The following is a 19,466-nucleotide window of genomic DNA, read 5'->3' as shown; positions in this document are numbered from 1 at the left end:
CTCCACGTACTACTCCTTGATCTCTAGTTCTCTACTGCGTGTTGATTTGATCACTCAACATTTGATTCAAACTTTTTGTCTAATTATATAAGGTCCAGATTGTGAGCATATTGAACTCTTACAAAGAAGAGTTAGTTATTAATATTTGAGGCGTTTGATTTATCCAAATATTATAACCTCAACAACTGGGTATTATCAAAGATCATTGTTAACTACTGCTGACGCATAATAATTAATGTATGAAAGACATTCTTGACTAGCTAACATTAATGATAACGCATCATGTTCAGTTCAGACATGAGACAAACCATACAACATGCTGCATTACCAAAATACATAAGGGAAGTAATGTGAAATGCAGACTACCAGAAAACATCAAGAAATACAGTCATAACGTTGCACAATTGGTTTTACATAACCTTATTAATAGTAGTGCTGAAAACGGGTTTATTGGGAGTTGGGAAATCTATAGCATTGTAAAATGCCATAAAACTTTTGCACCAAGCATGAGTGATACTCTCTCTGATATGATGGACCTGTTTAATTAATTCATCAAGAGTTGGAAAGCCTCGCTGGTTTCTATAGCATACTCGTAGCCCAGATCGTTGGCTCGTTGCTTAAACTCATCTATCTCGTTGCTGGGAACTTGAAGACCCACCAGCACATTCGCACCAGCTTCTCCCTTTTGAATTGCAATAGCACAGATAGAAATTAAACATTATAAATTAGTTCAATAATATAATATCCAGAAGAAAATTCTGTCTTAGCTTGCACATGTAGAGAAAATAAAATAATAGTAACCTACATGTGCACGGTAATTGAACAAAGTTATATTCCATTGTGGGCTGAAAGCGTCTAAAAATTCCAATAGGGCACCAGGCCTCTCTGGGAAAATAAACCGGCAAAGAAGTTCATCTTCTACACTACATCGCCCACCAATCTGGAAGAGATTCATAGTGAAATTAAAGGTTAAAAACAATGAGACAATTTGCTGAAATCAATCCAAATAATGAGACAGTAAGTATTATACCAAATGGCGTAGATGATCTTTGACAAGGTCATTATCAGTGAGATCAATGGTATGTAAATCAGAGAGTATCATCCTCTCCACCATTGCATCAAGTTCCATTTTTGTATGAACACTAACTCTGCAATATTCCAAAACATAATATATAGTTTTATAATAAAGTTGAAGATAACCTACATGCAGAAAATTATACATAAATATGTTTAAAAGATCATAGAACTCTTGCCTGTATAGTACCAAACTTTGTGCTCGACCAGAACTGTATCTGTATCTGAACTCAGTAATGTTCATGGGCCCCACCTGCAATTCAGTTTAATATATATCAGATCAGACATAAAATGACTGGAAAATATGAAGATAAGGTTGTGAGCATATAACATTAATGTGCAATCCAACTATCAGCTTAGACTTTTAGTTGAGATGGAGCACATGTTTCAATTTGGTATCAGACTACGGTCCACGTGTTGCTTGGAGCCTCGCACACGTGAAGGGGCGTGTAAGCTGTGCAGTCCAACTATCAGCTTAAACTTTTAGTTGAGATGGAGCACATGCTTCAATTGACCATAATTGTAAAAAGAAGTGTGTATTACTCACAAGTTCAACAAATTTCTTGAAACTGCCAGGCTCTTCAGGCAAATTGGTTGAAAGAATAGCTTCACGTTGTCCACCAACATCTGCTAGCTCAGCTATACATCTTAGTCTATCAAAGTTCATGTTAGCTCCACTGGTTACTACTATTATATTTTCGCCCTTGAGGTTGTAATACTTGCAGTATGCTTCAGCTCCTGCAATGGAAAGAGCACCCGACGGCTCTAAAATGTTCCTTCTCTCTTCAAACATATCCTATATATTTAAAAACAAACCATTCAAAAACACATTTTTATTATACACTTAAGGATTTAAGGGATGACTAACTAACCTTTATTGAGGCAGCCATTTCATCACGGCCAACAAAAACTACTCCATCTATCAATTCTTTGGATAAGCGGAACGTTTCTTTACCTACAGCTTTGACTGCTACACCATCTGCAAAAGATCCTACTTGGTCCAGCATTACTCTATGACCATGATGTAGTGCTAATGCCATAGAATTTGCATCATGTGGCTCGACTCCGATTATCTTTATATCCGGATTAACCATTTTCACAAAGGCAGCAAGACCTGCAATAAGCCCACCACCACCAATAGGAACAAATATTGCATGTATTGGCCCCCTTGCTTGGTTTAAGATCTCCTTCCCAACTGTACCCTGCCCAGCAATGATATCTCGGTGATCAAAAGGAGGGATGATTTTGCGCCCTTCCTCGTCAGCCCTCTTTTGTGCATATGCTTGTGCGTCATCGAACGAGTCCCCCTCAAGAACAACAGTAGCCCCTAAGGCCTCAACTGATCTCCACTGCTCAGATACAAATAAAAATTCATGGTATATATAGGGTTTTAGAGAATAATGAACCATATAATTAAGCATACAAATTAAAGCCGGTCTAACCTTGATCTCAGGTGTAGTAACAGGCATTACAATCACAGCATCACACCCAAGTTTCTGTGCAGATAAAGCAACCCCTTGGGCATGATTACCAGCAGATGCACAGATAACTCCTTTATCCAATTCCTCCTTTGTGAGCTTAGCCATCATATTATAAGCTCCTCGAATTTTGAATGAGAAGATCTGCCAATGAATTCAGGAAAACATCAATGATATTATTATGTTCCATTGAAGGAAAACTGCAACATTCACTGCTGAAAATTATGGAATTTCCGATCACCTGAAAGTAACCAGCAAATTAAAAAGTGGTCGGAAATAACAACAAAGGTTTTTCCAGATACCAAAAATGATAGGAACAAAGCTTTTGACTTGATTTAAGATCACTTTCAGGTGGTCGGGAAATTTTATAATTTTCAGCTGTGATTTCAGCAAGGAAAACTGAAGGAAAATCATAGAATGAAAAGAAAAGTCAGCTAGGGGGCATACAGGTTGAAGATCCTCCCTTTTGAACCAGATATTGTTCCCCAGCCTCTCCGTGAGCTTCGAGGCGAGCTGCAATGGCGACCGAAGGGCTACATCGTATACCTTAGTGGACAATATCGCGGTCAAATAGTCTACAGCTTCGTAGGTAAATGAATCATTTCCTGGGATGTAACCGGGATTCTCAACAAGGCGTCCAGGCTCACTGGTCAAGGAGTCCCAAGACACTACCGGCAAGTCATCAGACCGCAACTGCTTCTTGGCGGCTGTGGGTGTGGTGGACAAAACCGGCGCCTCCGGCCTCGAGACCGCAGCGCGAATTAAGAAAGCTCCGCTACTCGCTCTCCTTACATCGCCGGCCTTGACGGTGTAATTGGGAGCAATGGCAGCGGCCGGCGGCAGGGGTTTGCAAAGGAGATAGGGAGATTGTGTAGTGGCGAAACGGAGAACGTCCATGGCGGAATGGGTTATGGGAGAGTGGGAGTGATCAAGGAAGCAGGTTGAAGAAACTTGTAAGCTGCATGGATATTTATAGGGCAGACATTCATTAATTTACGTAGTCTATCATTTCCCGCTAAATAATTAATTAAGATTTACGGAATACTAAATAAACTTTATTAAGAAAAAATACTCCTTAGTCCCGTAGTCCCGTAGTCCGTGTCAATTTGCTAGGCAAAATTGGGGATATTTTCCAATAGTAATTTTGCATTTAATCCTATTTTAAGATAAATTGTATTTTATTTTCTTGAATTATATACTTATATCACATTTTCTCTTTGAGTTATTCATATATTTGCATTTGTCTCCTTAATTATTTCAAAAGTGGTAATTTTCTTCGTTCTCTTTAATATTAAATTGACATTTTTACTATTAAAATAATTATTTCATTTATTTTTATTCTCTAATAAATAATTACTTATATGTGGGATGACCACTGTTTGATCTGAACCGAACATGACACTGTACCAATGGAACTGAAACAATAGGGACGGTTCTTGTTACGATTCAAAACTGAAAAAAAAAATAATTGTTGAATTTAAACTATTATAAAATAGAAAATAAAATTTTTTAAAAAATAATTAATTAATTAAAATTTGAACCCGCGATTCAAACCGAAATTAAAATTAGAATAAATGTGAACCGGAACCAAATAAATTTATCATTTACAAACAGTGTTTACAAATTTGTTCGGTTTCGGTTCACAAGTATTATGATTTCAGTTTCGGTTTGAACCGTCAATTTAAAATTTATTTATTTCTTTATTTTTGTAAATTTTATTTACTATTTTTAAAATAGTCTAAATTTAAAAATTATTTTATTTTATTTTCTAATACTGAATCGTAACAAGAACCATCTTTATTATTTCAGTTCTATTGCTATAGTGTAAGAGATTGAGAGTTGAGACTTGAGGGAGGATGAGAATAGAGAAGGGGAGGTCGCCACTGCTCAAAGAAAAATGAAATATACTATAGGGTTTGCTCAGCGAGTGTGTGTGTATATATAGAAATACATAAATGAAATTATTAAACTTTATAATGTTAATTATTTGGTAATAACATGTTATATTGATGTGCCAATTAGAAGTATATTATTGAGGAAGAAAATAATATTTTTATATATGAGCTATTCTTAGTACACATATTATTAGAGTTTATGGACGGGAAGTTATAGTAAGGTCGGATTATATATTAAAAGTGTTTTAGTTCAAAAGTTGTTTTTTCTAATGAGCAAACTATGAGTAGCTTTTATAGTGTTAATCATGGAAGACATGCCAAAATTTTGCCAAACAAAGAGTACGTGAAGTTTATCTTTAGGTCAGTCATATTGGTTGCCTCGCGTGCATGTCTGTGTTGAGATAACTCAATTATATTTGATTGAATGGTTGAAAGGACACTGATATTTCGTGTGCCATCCACTCATTTGGGCAAAGTGCACTTCCTGATTTTTGAGGTCGGGAAAAGCTCTACCCCGACCAAATAAAGCATGTATATTCCAATCAAAACTAATAAAAAAATTTAAAATTTGTTATAACACTTTATAGCAAGTTTGGATCAAGTAAAATTTTAAAATGCATAAAATATAAAAAATATAAAGTTGGATAGGGACAGAATACAAACAACTAGTAAATAGTCAATAATAATGTTTGAAGTGTTTAGGCAACCTTAACTTGGATTCTTGGAGGCATGATCGTACATTTGAGTTGTTTGCTTTTTGTTTGATATGATTGTCATTTGCCCAACGTTTCGAAGGCAAAAAATAAAAATAAAAAAAATGAGTTATTTAACGTTTGGGTTGTTTGTTTTTTTTGTTTGATTGTCTTAGTATTCGAAAAAGTTATTTTCAAAGGCAATAAAAACGTGTTATTTATTTCTATAAATCAATTATGATGAGGAAATGGGGTCCCAACTGAAGTTTGAGACATGGGTGAGAGTTTATTACCGAAATGGTTCATCGACTATATATTGTGAAACTATTAATTTGGTCTTTAATAATTTTTCTTATCCAATTAAGTTCTCGACTTTGAAAATGTTAATCAATTCAGTCCTTCGTTAGATTAGGGGTTAGAAGTCTGTTAAATGGAAGGTATTAATGGAATTTTGCAGGAGAAGACTCATTTCCAATTAATTCAATAAAGAAAAAAAATTATGCTTTTCCTCCAAACAAAATCTCGTGGAAACTACATGCTCCGAGTAACAGCCAAGCAAATATGGAAAAGAAGTAAAACTAATATCGATATGAATTACAATTCCGAAACAATGGGAAAATACAGGGCGGAGAGAAGCTTCAAAAATTAAAGGAAACTGAACAAGAGGGTATGTCCAGAAATAGAAAAATGTTCTCTGGCGACTGGAAAAACGAAGAGCCTGGATCTTGATGACCAGTTAACCACAACCTCAAGCTACAAATGAAGAGCACAGGAGAAGAAAGTGAAAAACACCGGAAAAAGAAAAATGAATAAACGGCGGAGATTAGACCCAGAGAAAGGGAGCAGAGTAGAGCGATGTTAAAGGAGAAACAAATATTGCGAGAATTGAGAGAGCAGAGTGTTGTTATTGGTTAATTTGGTTTAATCCTCCCGATTGTGCTGGGGCGTGGAGACGTCGGATCAGTCGAGATTCTTTTTTCGCAACTTTATGTTTTTGGAATGTGTACTAAGATGCTGATGACTTATCAATTCATATTGTTTTGGAGAGAGGGAAGATCCTCATTTGTAATCAACTCAAGGTGTATGAACTTATTAGGATTATCAGTGATGTTTTCCTACTGCATTCTATGCATATGAACAAATGAAGATTCCCTTGTTTAATCGATCACCTCATGAGGTATGAACTCAGATGCTACGCACTCTGGAGTTATTAGGATTATCAGTGATTAACGCCTACTGCATTTGATGCATATGAACAAATATGATTTAGGACGATCACATTTCTCATCAACAGGCAGATGTATAATTGCTCTCAGGACTGAGATGTTTAATTAAATTAACTCAACATAGGATAGGAAATGGTTCTTCTCATGCCAAATTCCATTAATATCCTCTCATTTAACAGATTTTTAATCCCTGATCTAACGGAGGGCCAAAATGATTAACATTTTAAAAGTCGAGGACTTAATTAGGTAAGAAAAATTGTCGATAATCAAATTGATAATTTCATAATAATCGAGAGACCATTTCGGTAATAAACGGGTGAAGACGGAGGGCAATAAAGACATATATAGACATGTGGATAAGGGATAAGAAAGACTAAATTGTGTGGCCACGATTTTGATAAATAATAGATGCATAAAACAATCCCTGCACGCAATTCGAACATAAAATTATAAAACGTGTTTCTTTGGGGGTGGGGGACCACTCACAGTCATACACATGTCTAGATCAACGAATCAGCTGTAACTTTTAAAAAATGATGTGGTGATATTTTCGTAAATAACTCAAATTTTGGTGCAAGTAAATGTGTTATAAGTGCAAGTAGTTGGTGCCCCTTTGCAAATAAAAAGTGTAAGTAAAATCGCTTACAAGTGCAAGTAATTTACCTTATTAACATTCGTGCACCTAAATGCAACTAATTATAACGATTGGTGCAACTAATTATAACGATAGGTGCAACTAGTTATAATGGTAGGTGCACTTAGTATTGATGCTCAGTGTAAATTTTACTTGCACTTGTAATACATTTTACTTGCACTTATAATATATTTTACTTGTACTTAGGTGCACTATATGAAAGTGCTACTTGCACTTGTAATACATTTTACTTGCACTTCGATTATCAATTACGAAAATGCCACCATGTTTTTTTAAAAAATCAGTGTTTCTCATCCGTTAGATCTGAACATGTAAATAAATATCATGCGATTTGAATTCTCTCATGGGCGAACCGTTCTCAAATTGGCCCCCTTGGATTCTTGGAGGCATGATCGTACATTTGGGTTGTTTGTTTTTGGAAAAAGTATCAAATTGGCCCCCTAAGTCATACGGATAGTGCAATTGGGTCCCCTAAAAATAAAAAAATAAATAAATAAATAAATAAAAAGAAGCTCCATTGAAATCCTCTAAACCGGTAAAATTGTTCAATTATGTCCACATTGACTTGATTATCATATTAAACCTATGTGGTGTTGACATGTGTCCTTTTTAAATTTATTTTTTAAATAAATTTTTATTTATTAAAATAAATCATATTATTTATTAAAAAAAATATAATATAATATTAAAAAAAAAACAAAACAAAACAAAACAAAAAAGCCATTGGCTGATCGCGCCGAACAGGCGGTGGCTGTCCTGCGAGGACAGCCACGGCTGTCAAGGAAGACAGCCCTGGCCGTCTTCCTTAGACGGCTGTCCGGAACGAAGGAAGACATCTGGATTTGATCGTGGAATGTAGAAGGATGTAATGCCACAAACTTTGCAGAAAGTATGTTTTGCGGTATAAGTACCAAATGTATAGGTTTTATGGAACTTCTCAGAATCTCCAAGAAGCTCAAACTTTTCAGAAGGAACAATGAAGTGAGTGTTCCCTCTCATGGAGCAATCAGAAGAGTTACATGAGGCAACAACACTCGATGGTGCTCGCACTCGCCATCTCACTCTTTTGCAATGGCACCCACCATTGTGTATTACCAATTCATAATCATCTTTCAAGATTGTAGTCTCCAAATTAGCACACGGGCAATCAATAGATAGATCCCTTCACAGCTTCAACTGCCGGACAGTTGTGGCTGTAAAGAAAGAAGACAGCCGGTGGCTGTTTTTTTTTTTTTTTAATATAATTTTTTTTATAAATAATATGTTTTAGTTTTAATAAATAAAAAACTTTATTTAAGGTTTCCAAAAAATTTTATTTAAAAAATAAATAAAAAGGACACGTGTCAACCCGCATAGGTTTAACCAGATAAACAAGTCAATGTGGACTTAATTGAACAATTTTATCGATTTAAAGGACTGCAATAGAGTTTTTTTTTTTTTACTTAAGAGACCTAATTGCACTATACATATGACTTAATGGGCCAATTTAACACCTTTTGTTTTATTTTTGGTTTGATTGTCCTAGTATTTGCCCAATGTTTCGAAGGCAATAAAAATGAGTTATTTAACGTTTGGGTTGTTTGTTTTTTGTTTGATTGTCTAGTATTCGAAAAAGAGTTAATTTCACAGGAGGTTCTTTGTCTTTGATAGTAATTTTAAATTTAGTTTCAGATTATCATTTTTACCATTTAACATCGCAGACTATTATTTTTTGGACACTGTTAGTCCTTCTAATAACTTTTTCTATTTTAATAAGGGTATTTTTGTCCCTTGATATTTTTCTTTTGTAATTTTTCTAGTTTAAACCGGTTTAATTGATTTAGATATTTACTAAAGACCGGTTGAAAAATATGATTACTAAAAATCAGTGGTTACCTAAAGTTCTAAACCAATTAAACCGGTTGAAACCCGAAAAAAAAAATATATAAAATGACAAAAATGCACTTACTAAAAATAGAAAAAGCCATAAAAATGACTAAAAGTGTCTAAAAATAATAATTTGGGGTGATAAATGGTAAAAAAAAAAAAAAAAAATAGTCAGAGACTAAATTTGAAATAATCACCAAAGACAAAGAACCTATATGGAATTAACTCATTCGAAAGAGGTTATTTTCAAAGGCAATAAAAATGAGATTCATTTATATCAATTATGATTAGGACACATGAGGTCCCAAGTCCCAACATAAGTTGGAGACATGGGTAAAGACACAAGGCAATAAAGGCATATATGGACATGTGAATGATGGATAAGAAAGACTAATCATAATGTACACTTGTCTTTAAAATTATCTACGCTATAAATAAACACTCTTATTCCATTTTTATGATTTGCCCCTTTCCTCACTGAATTCTCCTTGGTACAATGGCTTTGTGGTCCAAACCTTTAGATTTCAACTTCTAAATTGTGTGGCCACGATTTTGATAAATAATAGATGCATAGTTTCTCTTTGGTGTTTGCAAATATCTCTGCGAGACCACATGTGCAGGCAATTCGAACATAAAATTATAAAACGTGTTTCTTTGGGGGTGGGGGGTTATTGGTTAACCTATTTGATTGGACTAAATAGGGGATTTTTAGAATAAAGTGTGTATATATATATATATATATATATATATATATATATACACACACCACACAGTGTTCGAAAATGCACCAACATGTGCAGGCAATTCGAACATAAAATTATAAAACGTGTTTCTTTGGGGGTGGGGGGTTATTGGTTAACCTATTTGATTGGACTAAATAGGGGATTTTTAGAATAAAGTGTGTATATATATATATATATATATATATATATATATATATATATATATATATATATATATATATATATATATATATATATATATACACACACCACACAGTGTTCGAAAATGCACCAAAATGAAATGTCACAAAACGTACCAAACACCAAAAAAATGCACCACACATAATGGTGTATTTTTCAACACTGTGTGGTACATTTATGCATACCTAATGGTGTAAATCGCACCGTATGTTCTCACAGGAACCTAACCCTATATATAATTTTATATATATATATATATATATATATATATATATAGCTTCACGTGCGATTGTGCGGTTAGATTTGAGTCGTTGATCAAATCTAGATCAACGGCGCAAATCAATGAAAATTTAAATTTAAAAAAAAAAAAAAAAAAAAAAAAAAAAAAACTGGAAGAAAGCCATGCACCTTTAAGTGTTAGATCTTAAGCACAAACTCACACACATTAAGTACAAAACTCACGCACATTAACCACAATCTCACGCACATTAAGCACAAAACCCACGCATTTAAGTATTAACTCACAGACCTTAAGTTTCAACAACTACTGACATTAAGCACAAACTCACGCAATTAAGTACAAAATTCACGCACATTAAGCACAATCTCACGCACTTTAAGTATTAACTCACAGACTTTAAGTTTCAACAATTACTGACATTAATCACTAACCTCACACACATTAAGCACAAACTTCACTCACATTAAGAACAAATCTCACGCCCCTTAAACGCAAAAGCCCACACTTTAAGTTTTACCAACTACTCACATTAAGCACAACCACACGCACATTAAGCACAAAATTCACGCACCTTATGCACAAGACTCACGCATCTTATATACAAAACTCACGCACATTAATCACAGAACCGCTCACATTAATTTTGACCTAGATTCAAAAATTACAAAATTGCCACCGCGTTTTTTTTTTAAAAATTTTGGTAATCCTGGACGTTGATTTAAGCGAGATGAATGGCCCAAATTAAACCGCACCTGAGCACTCTAACCGCACCAGAACCTAATTCTATATATATAATGCTCCCTAGCTTGAGTCATATTTCTTTATTTCGTGTTTGCATCTTGCTCATATGTGTTTTTGTTATTTTGTTTAGTTACCGTAGCCTTAACCTTGTTATGATTTTCTTAACTTCTCGCTTATTTCTTTATGCTAGTGCCTAGTTGCTTGTGATTGCATATTACGTGTCATAAATCCAGAGGACGACATTTCACATCTGTACATTCACCATCACTCATTTTTGCTACAAATCATGATGCCACCAACACCAAAGACTTTATCCATATATTTTAATTCAATAATATATGAAAATTATTATTAGTTAATTCAACATTTTCTCTACTTCAATTCAGCTATTCTTGTGCTACTTCCCAATGATGTCATATAGCATCCCAAGCTTTAAATGTTCCAAACAAGGCCATACAACGTCCCCTTTCACTCTGAAGTTAATCCAGAATTGTGCTCACAAAATTTCTTGCCTACTCCATTGTATAGCCAAAATTCTTTAATATAGTGCACTCTATGAGCTTAAAGTTCATTCTTTTTTGTCTATAACTCATTTTCTAGAAAACATTTTTCAATTTTCCTGTTTTCCAAACAATCCCTAAATATCAATTACGCCATTATTTTTTTAGTGTTAATTATATTGTCTTTTTTTTTCGTGTAATTACGATTTTTTCTAACGGACAAATAACACCCACACAATTCATGGTTTTAGCAGACACCTGGATTCAAGCCGCTTCTAGAACTTGTGTACATTTCATATTCGTGACAAGTAGGACCTCAAAAGACGACAAAACACTCTCTATTGAATTTTAAAATAGCACATTCCTCAAGCCTGCTGTCAAAAATATATTTAAACAAATCATTTGAGTTGCACTTGCTCCATTACTCCTTGATCTCTAGTTCTCTACTGCGTGTTCATTTGATCGCTCAAATATTTGGTTCAAACTGTGTTTTCTAATTATACAAGCTCCAAATTGTTAGCATATTGAACTCAACAACTACATATTACTATGAAAGACATTCTTGACTAGCTAACATAATGATAACGCATCATGTTCAATTCAGACATGAGACAAACCATACAAATGTAAGGAATAATCAACAAGGCAACAGTGATGAGTTAATCTGCATGTAGATGCAGTGTGGGCATGCATTAATTAAGTCGATCACGATGATCAGATGAGATCAAATCCTTGAACCAGCAGACTCTGAGCCAACTTATCATTAGCAGCTTGAGATGGATGGAATCCATCCCAGAACACATATTCTGTGGCATTCGAACATGTCCCTATTGAGCTTTCGTTGCAGAGGTATGATGTTTCCAGTGTCCCTGTCCCGCAGCAGGCCCTCCTCGATTCAAAGAACCCTGCAACATTCATTGTGTGTGTGTATATATATATTGCAGTCTTAATCTTTTTCAACTTTCAATCAAGAATAGTGCATGTTACCATTTTCAGAGGGCTTTGTGATGAGGTCTAGCAGAGGCTGGTAGATGTCAAACACTACTAGTTTGAGGCCTGGGAGCTTGCTCTTTAGGCTTTGTGATGTGCTGCTAAGCTTCTTGTTGTAGGAAATGGCATCTTGGTTCATCCTTTCAACACACTGGTTGTTTCCTCCACCATACATCGTGATCGAAGCAGGCAAGCAGCCAGTTGGTGGTAGATTGGTCACTCCTATCCTCCTCGCCCCCAACTCATACAGATTCTGCCACGTGTCACAATTAATTAAGTTGACAGTGAGACTATAATATTATTCCACGTAGATTATGAGATATGTGACCTGAATGAAGGTAGTGTATGACTGCATGAGGAGATCAGAGAACTGATCGGGAGTGTAAGCTCTGCAAACCATGGGATTAACATAGTAATTCTGGATGAAATCACTTGTCCCTGCACTCACAAGGTGGATTCCACCTGAAATTATGTTGTTGGCCTTAGCTTTCCCTGCCAAACTCGCAACTTTGCTTTGCCACTCCTTGTAATATCCTAGCTGTTGTTGCAGTGTAATGGCACGCTGCATACATACCAAATAATGATATATACTATAAGTGTGTCATCTCGCTATCAAGTTAACTTTTGAGTTGAAACAGAATATATACAAGGGGGAGAGAGTGTGTGTATATACATATAGCTGAGCAGTGCTGTCATAGTAACCAGAAGCTGCAGAAGCAAAGTTGGCACCAGCAAGAATGCTTTTCCCATTGGCCTCTTGGCTTAGGTAAGCTGGAGGGTATGAGGTGAACCCAAGGTTCTCAGCTGTGGCCAGACAGAAAAGAAGAAGCATGTCAAATATGTATATAACGTGCCAATCAGCATCAATTCCAATCATAACTGGTACCCAGTACCAAGTATGTTTATATGCGACTACCCATAGATAAGGAAGTGTAATGTGTTAATACAGCAGATAGAATACCAGTGAAATCTGTGGCCAGTTTTCCATTGCAGAACCTTCCAGTGGGCTGGTGATTGACAAAGTCTCTTCCATAAGGTGGGAAGTTAGCCTTAATCACAGTGTTCAAGTTGTTGTTGTTTCCCGAATCCACCACAGAGTCTCCAAAGATGCAGAGTGATGGCACCATCGGCTCCCCTTTAGCCGCCTCATATGCAAACACAGCCGCAGCAACAAACACACCCCAAACACTTCTTGAAAACCCCATTTTTCTTTCTTTCTTTTTCTTGGAGAGGGAGAGGATTTAGCAGTGCTGTTAATGAAATAGAGGTGAGAGTAGATGGGAAGAATTTAAAGTAAAAGGTGACAGTAGCTATAGCATTTACAAGCAGCAGTAAAAATTTAATACGAGCCCATCTTCCCTCTGATGAACCTGGAACCATGGTACCTGAAGATGTTTAATGACTACTGCAAGCTACACCAATGGTCAAGCTTAAGTTCAAGCAAAGACTGTCAGAAACTTCAATGCTCTTAGTCACGTTCCTAGAACAGTCTTTTCCATTGTCGATCGACACCAATACCCTTTGTACCGAGTATACAACCATATATGTTTTCAAGATTACACCTGATACTACAATGGGGTTGGGGACCAACCTTTTCATACTCAGTTTCTAATGAAATTTGTGTATAAATACACTGACCAGATATTGCAGAGATAAGGGTTGAAGGTACCTGATACAGTCTGAAAAGCATACATGATACATAGTTGTACTCGATGCAAAAAGCACAGGTATCTGATCAGCATTGTAAACTTTCCATACTCGGTTTCAAATGAAATTTGTATATACATGCACCGTGCACAAATTTGTACACATACGATATGACATTATAGGGTGATGATAAAAGGGCACAATACATGCTGCATTACCAAAATACATCAGGGAAGTAATGTGAAATGCAGGCGGCAGGCCTGAAAACATCAAGAAATAACACCAAGGAGTACTACAGTCATAGCATGGCACAATAGGTTTTACATAACCTTAATAGTACTGCTGAAAACGGGTTTCTTGGGAAATCTATAGGACTGTAAAATGCTATAAAGCTTTTGCGCCAAGCATGAGTGATATTCTGATGGACCTGCTTAATGCATCAAGAGTTGGAAAGCCTCGTTACAGGTTTCCACAGCATACTCAAAACCCAGATTGTTGGCTCGTTGCTTAAACTCATCTATCTCGTTGCTGGCAACTTGAAGACCAACCAACACATTTGCACCAGCTTCTCCCTTTTGAATTGCAATAGCACAGATAGAAACATTAGTTAGTTCAATAATATCCAGAAGAAAATAATGTCTTGCAGATGGAGAGAAAATAATGTCTTGCAGATGGAGAGAAAATAAAAGTAAAAGGTGGTAAGAAATGGCAACCTGTGAACGGTAATGGAACAAAGTTATATTCCATCGTGGGCTGAAAGCGTCTAAAAATTTCATTAGGGCACCAGGCCTCTCTGGGAAAACAAACCGGCAAAGAAGTTCATCTTGTACACTAGATCGGCCACCAATCTGAAAGAGATTCAGCGTGAAAGGTTACAAAAAAGCACGTAATGCCCATAATGGGAAAGAAAACTAGGTGCTGTGATGAATTAATTGGGATACACAATAGAAAGCATAAATTTTGGAACCTGTCAAAAAGTAAAAGGGTAACTATTCATTATTAAACACAGAAGCACCACAGTCCTGACTCAAAATAAAGTATAAGGTTAAAGCAGATTATCAAGAAATTCAATTTCACATATATGAACAAATATGCTAATACTAGTCGTTCATCACTATATTGACTAATACACATTAACACATATAGCCAAATGAGTAAAAACAATGAGACAATTTGCTGAAATCAATCCAAATCAGATAACGGAACCCTCCAAATAATGAGATCCAAAGAGACAGTACCAAATGGCGTAGATGATCTTTGACAAGGTCATTATCTGTCAGATCAATGGTATGTAATTGAGAGAGTGTCATCCTCTCCACCATTGCATCAAGTTCCATTTTTGTATGAACACCAACACTGCAATATTCCAAAACATAATAGTTCAAAATGAAACTTTGTTCTAGGCAATTCAAGACATGGAAAGACAATAAATGAAACAAAATGTTCTGCATGTCATTTTCAGACATCCTTTGTTTTATAATAAAGTTGAAGATAACCTATATGCAGAAAATTAAACACACACACACATAAATATCTTTAAAAGATCATAGAACTCTTGCCTGTATAGTACCAGAGTTTGTCCTTGACCAGAACTGTATCTGTATCTGAATTCAGTAATGTTCATGGGCCCCACCTGCAATTCAGTTTAATATATATCAGACATAAAATGACTGGAAAATATGAGGATAAGGTTGAAGGGGCTAGTAACACGGGAAAAATTAGAATAAACTATTATTTACTTGATAATACATTTTCTTTCCTTTTCTTCCCCTTATTTCTTATTCAATTATAATGTTATATAAGATAAAATATTGCATAATCGTAATAAGAACTGTGTATTACTCACAAGTTCAACAAATTTCTTGAAACTCCCTGGCTCTTCAGGCAAATTGGTTGAAAGAACAGCTTCACGTTTTCTACCAACATCTGCTAGTTCAGTTACCAATCTTAGTCTATCAAAGTTCATGTTAGCTCCACTGGTTATTACTACTATATTTTCATCCTTGAGGTTGTAATACTTGCAGTATGCTTCAGCTCCTGCAAGGGAAAGAGCACCTGCCGGCTCTAAAATGCTCCTTTTCTCTTCAAACATATCCTATATACAAGAGAGAAACTGAGTACTTAAAAGAAACCATTCAAAATCTCAAAAACACATTTTTATCAAATTAGTTGTTATACACTTAATGCACACAAAAAATTAGCTATGCACTTAAGAGAGAGAAATTTTATATTTGTAAGATTTTGAGATTGAAGCGTGGGTACATATACACAATTTCAATCTGTAGAAAGAGGATTAACTGGCTCAACCACAGTGTTTGACATGCAGTCTCTGCTTAAAATCTTCAAGATGTATGGAACTAATATAAAGGCATGATGAATTTGGAAGCCAAAATGGATGACTAACCTTTATTGAGGCACACATAGCATCACGGCCAACAAAAACTACTCCATCTATTAATTCTCTGCATATACCGAAGGTTTCTTCACCTACCACTTTGACTGCTACACCATCTGCAAAACCTCCTACTTGGTCCAGCATTACTCTTTCACCATGATGTAGTGATAATGCCATAGCATTTGCATCATGTGGCTCAACTCCAATTATCTTTACTTCTGGATTAACCATTTTCACAAAGGCAGCAATACCTGCAATGAGCCCACCACCACCAACAGGAACAAATATTGCATGTATTGGACATTTTGCTTGGCCTATGATCTCCTTTCCAACTGTACCCTGCCCAGCAATGACATCAGGGTGATCAAAAGGAGGGATGAATGCGCGCCCTTCCTCTCCAGCCCTCTTTTTTGCATATGCTTGTGCTTCATCGTACGAGTCCCCCACAAGAGCAACAGTAGCCCCTAATCTCTCAACTGATCTCCACTGCTCAGATATCAAAATTCATGATAGGGTTTTAGAGAATTGGGGTGGAAGGCAAAGTAACTGAAGGAACGTTTAAATAGAAAAATAGAATAACCATATAAGCATACAGAGTAAAGCCTAACCTTGATCTCAGGTGTAGTAACAGGCATTACAATCACAGCATCACACCCAAGTTTCTGTGCAGATAGAGCAACCCCTTGGGCATGATTACCAGCAGATGAACAGATAACTCCTCTATCCAATACCTCCCTTGGGAGTTTAGCCATCATATTATAAGCTCCTCGAAGTTTGAATGAGAAGACCTGCCAATGAATTCAGGAAAACATCAATGATATTATTATGTTCCATTGAAGGAAAACTGCAAGATTTCAGCAACAAAAGCTTCCATGCTTGGGTAACATCCAGATATTATTACAATGGATTGCAAGTTTACTGTTTTCTTTGCACTTTACTAGCAGTAAATGATCTTTGAGGTTTTAGTCTTTTCGGAGTAAACAATAGACCACGTTAATAATAATAATAATAATTCGTTTCACTTCTTCAGCTGTGATTTAGCAGGTAACCGGCATTATGCTGTTATAAATTTATAGAGTTTTCGAGAAAAATTAATATATTTTTAAAATAAAACTTTGAAACAAAAGATGTCGTAATTATAGTCAAGGGGAAAGGGAAAATCATAGAATGAAAAGAAAAATCAGGGGGCATACAGGTTGAAGATCCTCCCTTTTGAGCCAGATTTTGTTCCCCAGCCTCGCCGTGAGCTTCGAGGCGAGTTGCAACGGCGACTCAAAAGCTACATCGTATACCTTAGATGACAGTATCGCGGTCAAATACTCTACAGCTCTGTAGCTATAGGACTCATTTCCATCGTGGCAAGCGAGATTCGGAATAACGCATCCAGGCTCACTGGTCAAGGAGCCCGGAGACACTACCGGCAATTCAGGCCGCGTCGCAGGCCGCAACTGCTTCTCGGCGGCTGTGGACGTGGCGGACAAAACCTGCGCCTCCGGCCTCGAGAGCGCAGCGCGAATTGAAGCTCCGCTAGTCGCTCTCCTTACATCGGCGGCCTTGACGGTGTAATTGGGAGCAATGGCAGCGGCCGGCGGCACGGGCTTGCACCGGAGATTGGGAGATTGTGTACTGGCGAAACGGAGAACGTCCATGGCGGCCTGGGAGTGGTCAAGGAAGCAGGGCGAAGAAAGTTGTCAGCTTTATGAACATTTATAGGGCAGACATGATTAATTTACGCAGTTTCTCATTTCCCGCAAAATAATTAATTACGATTTACGGAGTACTAAATAAACTTTGTAACTCCTATGATATGTTGTGGGTTTGAGTCGATGTGGTGTTGACACTTTGTACTTCATAATTCGTATCAATTTGTTAGGTAAAATGGGGAAATATTTTCGAATAGTAATTTTATATATTTTTATTTGAAGAAAAATGACACTTTTTTTATTTAAATTATAAGTTTGGAGCACATTTTTTCTCTGAGTTATTCATGTATTTACATTTATCCCTTTAATTATTTTAAATGTGACGTTTTCCCTCTTTAATGTTAAATGGATATTTTTACCCTTAAAATATTTATTTCATTTATTTTTTTTTCTTTAACAAAATATTACTTATACTTAGAGATGACCATGGTTTGATTTGAACCGAACAGAGCACTATAGCAAATTAGCAATCAAATTGAAACGGTAGGAACAACTCTTGTTACGATTTCAAATTAGAAAAAAATAAAATAGTTGTTGAATTTAAACTATTTTAAAATATAAAATATCATTTACAAAAATCAAGAAATAAATAAATTTTGAACCGATTGTTCAAACCAAAACTGAAATCTTAATAAATGTGAACCAGAATCGAACATATTTATCATTTACAAAAGGTGTTTACAAATCTGTTGGATTCCAATTCACATTTATTATAATTATATAGTTTTAGTTTGAACCGCCAGTTTAATTTTTATTTGTTTCTTTATTTTTTTAAATTATATTTTTAAATTTTTAAATAGTCTAAATTCAACAATTATTTTATTTTATTTTATTTATGGTTATGAATAGTAACAAACATCATCCTTACTATTTCAGTTCGATTGCTATAGTGTTGGGTTCGGTTCAAATCAAACTCAACTCATCCCTACATATAAGCAATAATTTATTGGAGAATGACAAATAATTTTTTGGAAGAATAATTTATTGGAGAATGACAAATAAATGAAATAATTATTTTTTAAAAAAATGTCTATTTAATTTATCCTCTAGAAAGAAGTCCAAATATCAATCGTAATACTAACTCTTTTAGAATATGTCCTAAACATTTTCTTTATATTTAACCTCTCATTAGTGACTATTTGATAGATATCTCTACTTATAATCCATTTAGATTGGCCTTTAAATATAAGACATGCAATAAAGCAACAACAATTAATTTCCTAAACCCCTACCCCTCTACAAATATGAAAATGAAGCTCATCAATTGTTATCATTTTTGCTAGAGCTCTCTTAATTGCTTATTGATTGAACACCCAAGTACTTAAAATCCCTTCACTAACCCCATTGTCAATTGCAATAGGAGTAACCACATGCAAAAATGAAATAAGTGATTGTCTAACATATTTGGAGTGTTTTGGAGTGTAGACTCTTTAGGCACTT

At 35.5% G+C, this 19,466-nt stretch overlaps 3 protein-coding genes across 4 annotated transcripts; all 3 read right to left on the bottom strand.

The window, feature by feature from the left end:
• Positions 1–300: 300 nt before the first annotated feature.
• On the bottom strand, positions 301–3,489 carry LOC109181995 (threonine dehydratase biosynthetic, chloroplastic-like). The gene is made up of 8 exons (XM_019331989.1): positions 3,000–3,489; positions 2,517–2,696; positions 1,947–2,423; positions 1,622–1,870; positions 1,254–1,327; positions 1,031–1,148; positions 806–940; positions 301–682 (listed from the first exon to the last, which is right to left on the bottom strand). Exons 1-8 carry the CDS (start codon positions 3,447–3,449, stop codon positions 545–547), a joined length of 1,821 nt encoding a protein of 606 aa, XP_019187534.1. The 5' UTR covers positions 3,450–3,489; the 3' UTR covers positions 301–544.
• An 8,373-nt stretch (positions 3,490–11,862) lies between these two features.
• LOC109181996 (GDSL esterase/lipase At5g03820-like) lies at positions 11,863–13,591 on the bottom strand. 2 transcript variants are annotated; one of them, XM_019331991.1, is made up of 5 exons: positions 13,243–13,591; positions 12,955–13,085; positions 12,610–12,843; positions 12,279–12,534; positions 11,863–12,196 (listed from the first exon to the last, which is right to left on the bottom strand). In XM_019331991.1, exons 1-5 carry the CDS (start codon positions 13,484–13,486, stop codon positions 12,006–12,008), a joined length of 1,056 nt encoding a protein of 351 aa, XP_019187536.1. In that variant the 5' UTR covers positions 13,487–13,591; the 3' UTR covers positions 11,863–12,005. The 2 variants fall into 2 exon arrangements, with proteins under 2 accessions (XP_019187536.1, XP_019187535.1); XM_019331990.1 differs by having other exon boundaries at positions 12,279–12,543; positions 12,598–12,843; positions 13,243–13,531.
• Positions 13,592–14,043: 452 nt separating this feature from the next.
• Positions 14,044–18,019, bottom strand: LOC109181994 (threonine dehydratase biosynthetic, chloroplastic-like). The gene is made up of 8 exons (XM_019331988.1): positions 17,517–18,019; positions 16,932–17,111; positions 16,333–16,809; positions 15,775–16,023; positions 15,488–15,561; positions 15,167–15,284; positions 14,642–14,776; positions 14,044–14,500 (listed from the first exon to the last, which is right to left on the bottom strand). Exons 1-8 carry the CDS (start codon positions 17,970–17,972, stop codon positions 14,360–14,362), a joined length of 1,830 nt encoding a protein of 609 aa, XP_019187533.1. The 5' UTR covers positions 17,973–18,019; the 3' UTR covers positions 14,044–14,359.
• Positions 18,020–19,466: the final 1,447 nt, after the last annotated feature.

Source organism: Ipomoea nil, unplaced genomic scaffold (assembly GCF_001879475.1).
Source record: "Ipomoea nil cultivar Tokyo-kokei standard unplaced genomic scaffold, Asagao_1.1 scaffold1043, whole genome shotgun sequence".
Classification (NCBI taxonomy): Eukaryota; Viridiplantae; Streptophyta; class Magnoliopsida; order Solanales; family Convolvulaceae; genus Ipomoea; species Ipomoea nil.
Note: the sequence above shows the minus strand (reverse complement) of the source record. Positions and strands in the feature narration are given on the sequence as shown.

What these genes read in the sequence shown, in the direction of transcription:
- LOC109181996 (XM_019331990.1), bottom strand. Translation starts at nt 13,486, where the DNA reads ATGGGGTTTTCAAGAAGTGTTTGGGGTGTGTTTGTTGCTGCGGCTGTG. An exon ending in ACTGGCCACAGATTTCACTG is followed by an intron (nt 13,086 to 13,242) that starts GTATTCTATCTG and finishes GTCTGGCCACAG; the next exon opens with CTGAGAACCTTGGGTTCACC. An exon ending in CACAAAGCCCTCTGAAAATG is followed by an intron (nt 12,197 to 12,278) that starts GTAACATGCACT and finishes TGAATGTTGCAG; the next exon opens with GGTTCTTTGAATCGAGGAGG.
- LOC109181995 (XM_019331989.1), bottom strand. Translation starts at nt 3,449, where the DNA reads ATGGACGTTCTCCGTTTCGCCACTACACAATCTCCCTATCTCCTTTGC. An exon ending in TTACTACACCTGAGATCAAG is followed by an intron (nt 2,424 to 2,516) that starts GTTAGACCGGCT and finishes GTATCTGAGCAG; the next exon opens with TGGAGATCAGTTGAGGCCTT. An exon ending in CAAAGTTTGGTACTATACAG is followed by an intron (nt 1,149 to 1,253) that starts GCAAGAGTTCTA and finishes GGAATATTGCAG; the next exon opens with AGTTAGTGTTCATACAAAAA.
- LOC109181994 (XM_019331988.1), bottom strand. Translation starts at nt 17,972, where the DNA reads ATGGACGTTCTCCGTTTCGCCAGTACACAATCTCCCAATCTCCGGTGC. An exon ending in CTATGTGTGCCTCAATAAAG is followed by an intron (nt 16,024 to 16,332) that starts GTTAGTCATCCA and finishes TCTTGTATATAG; the next exon opens with GATATGTTTGAAGAGAAAAG. An exon ending in TGTTCCATTACCGTTCACAG is followed by an intron (nt 14,501 to 14,641) that starts GTTGCCATTTCT and finishes GCAATTCAAAAG; the next exon opens with GGAGAAGCTGGTGCAAATGT.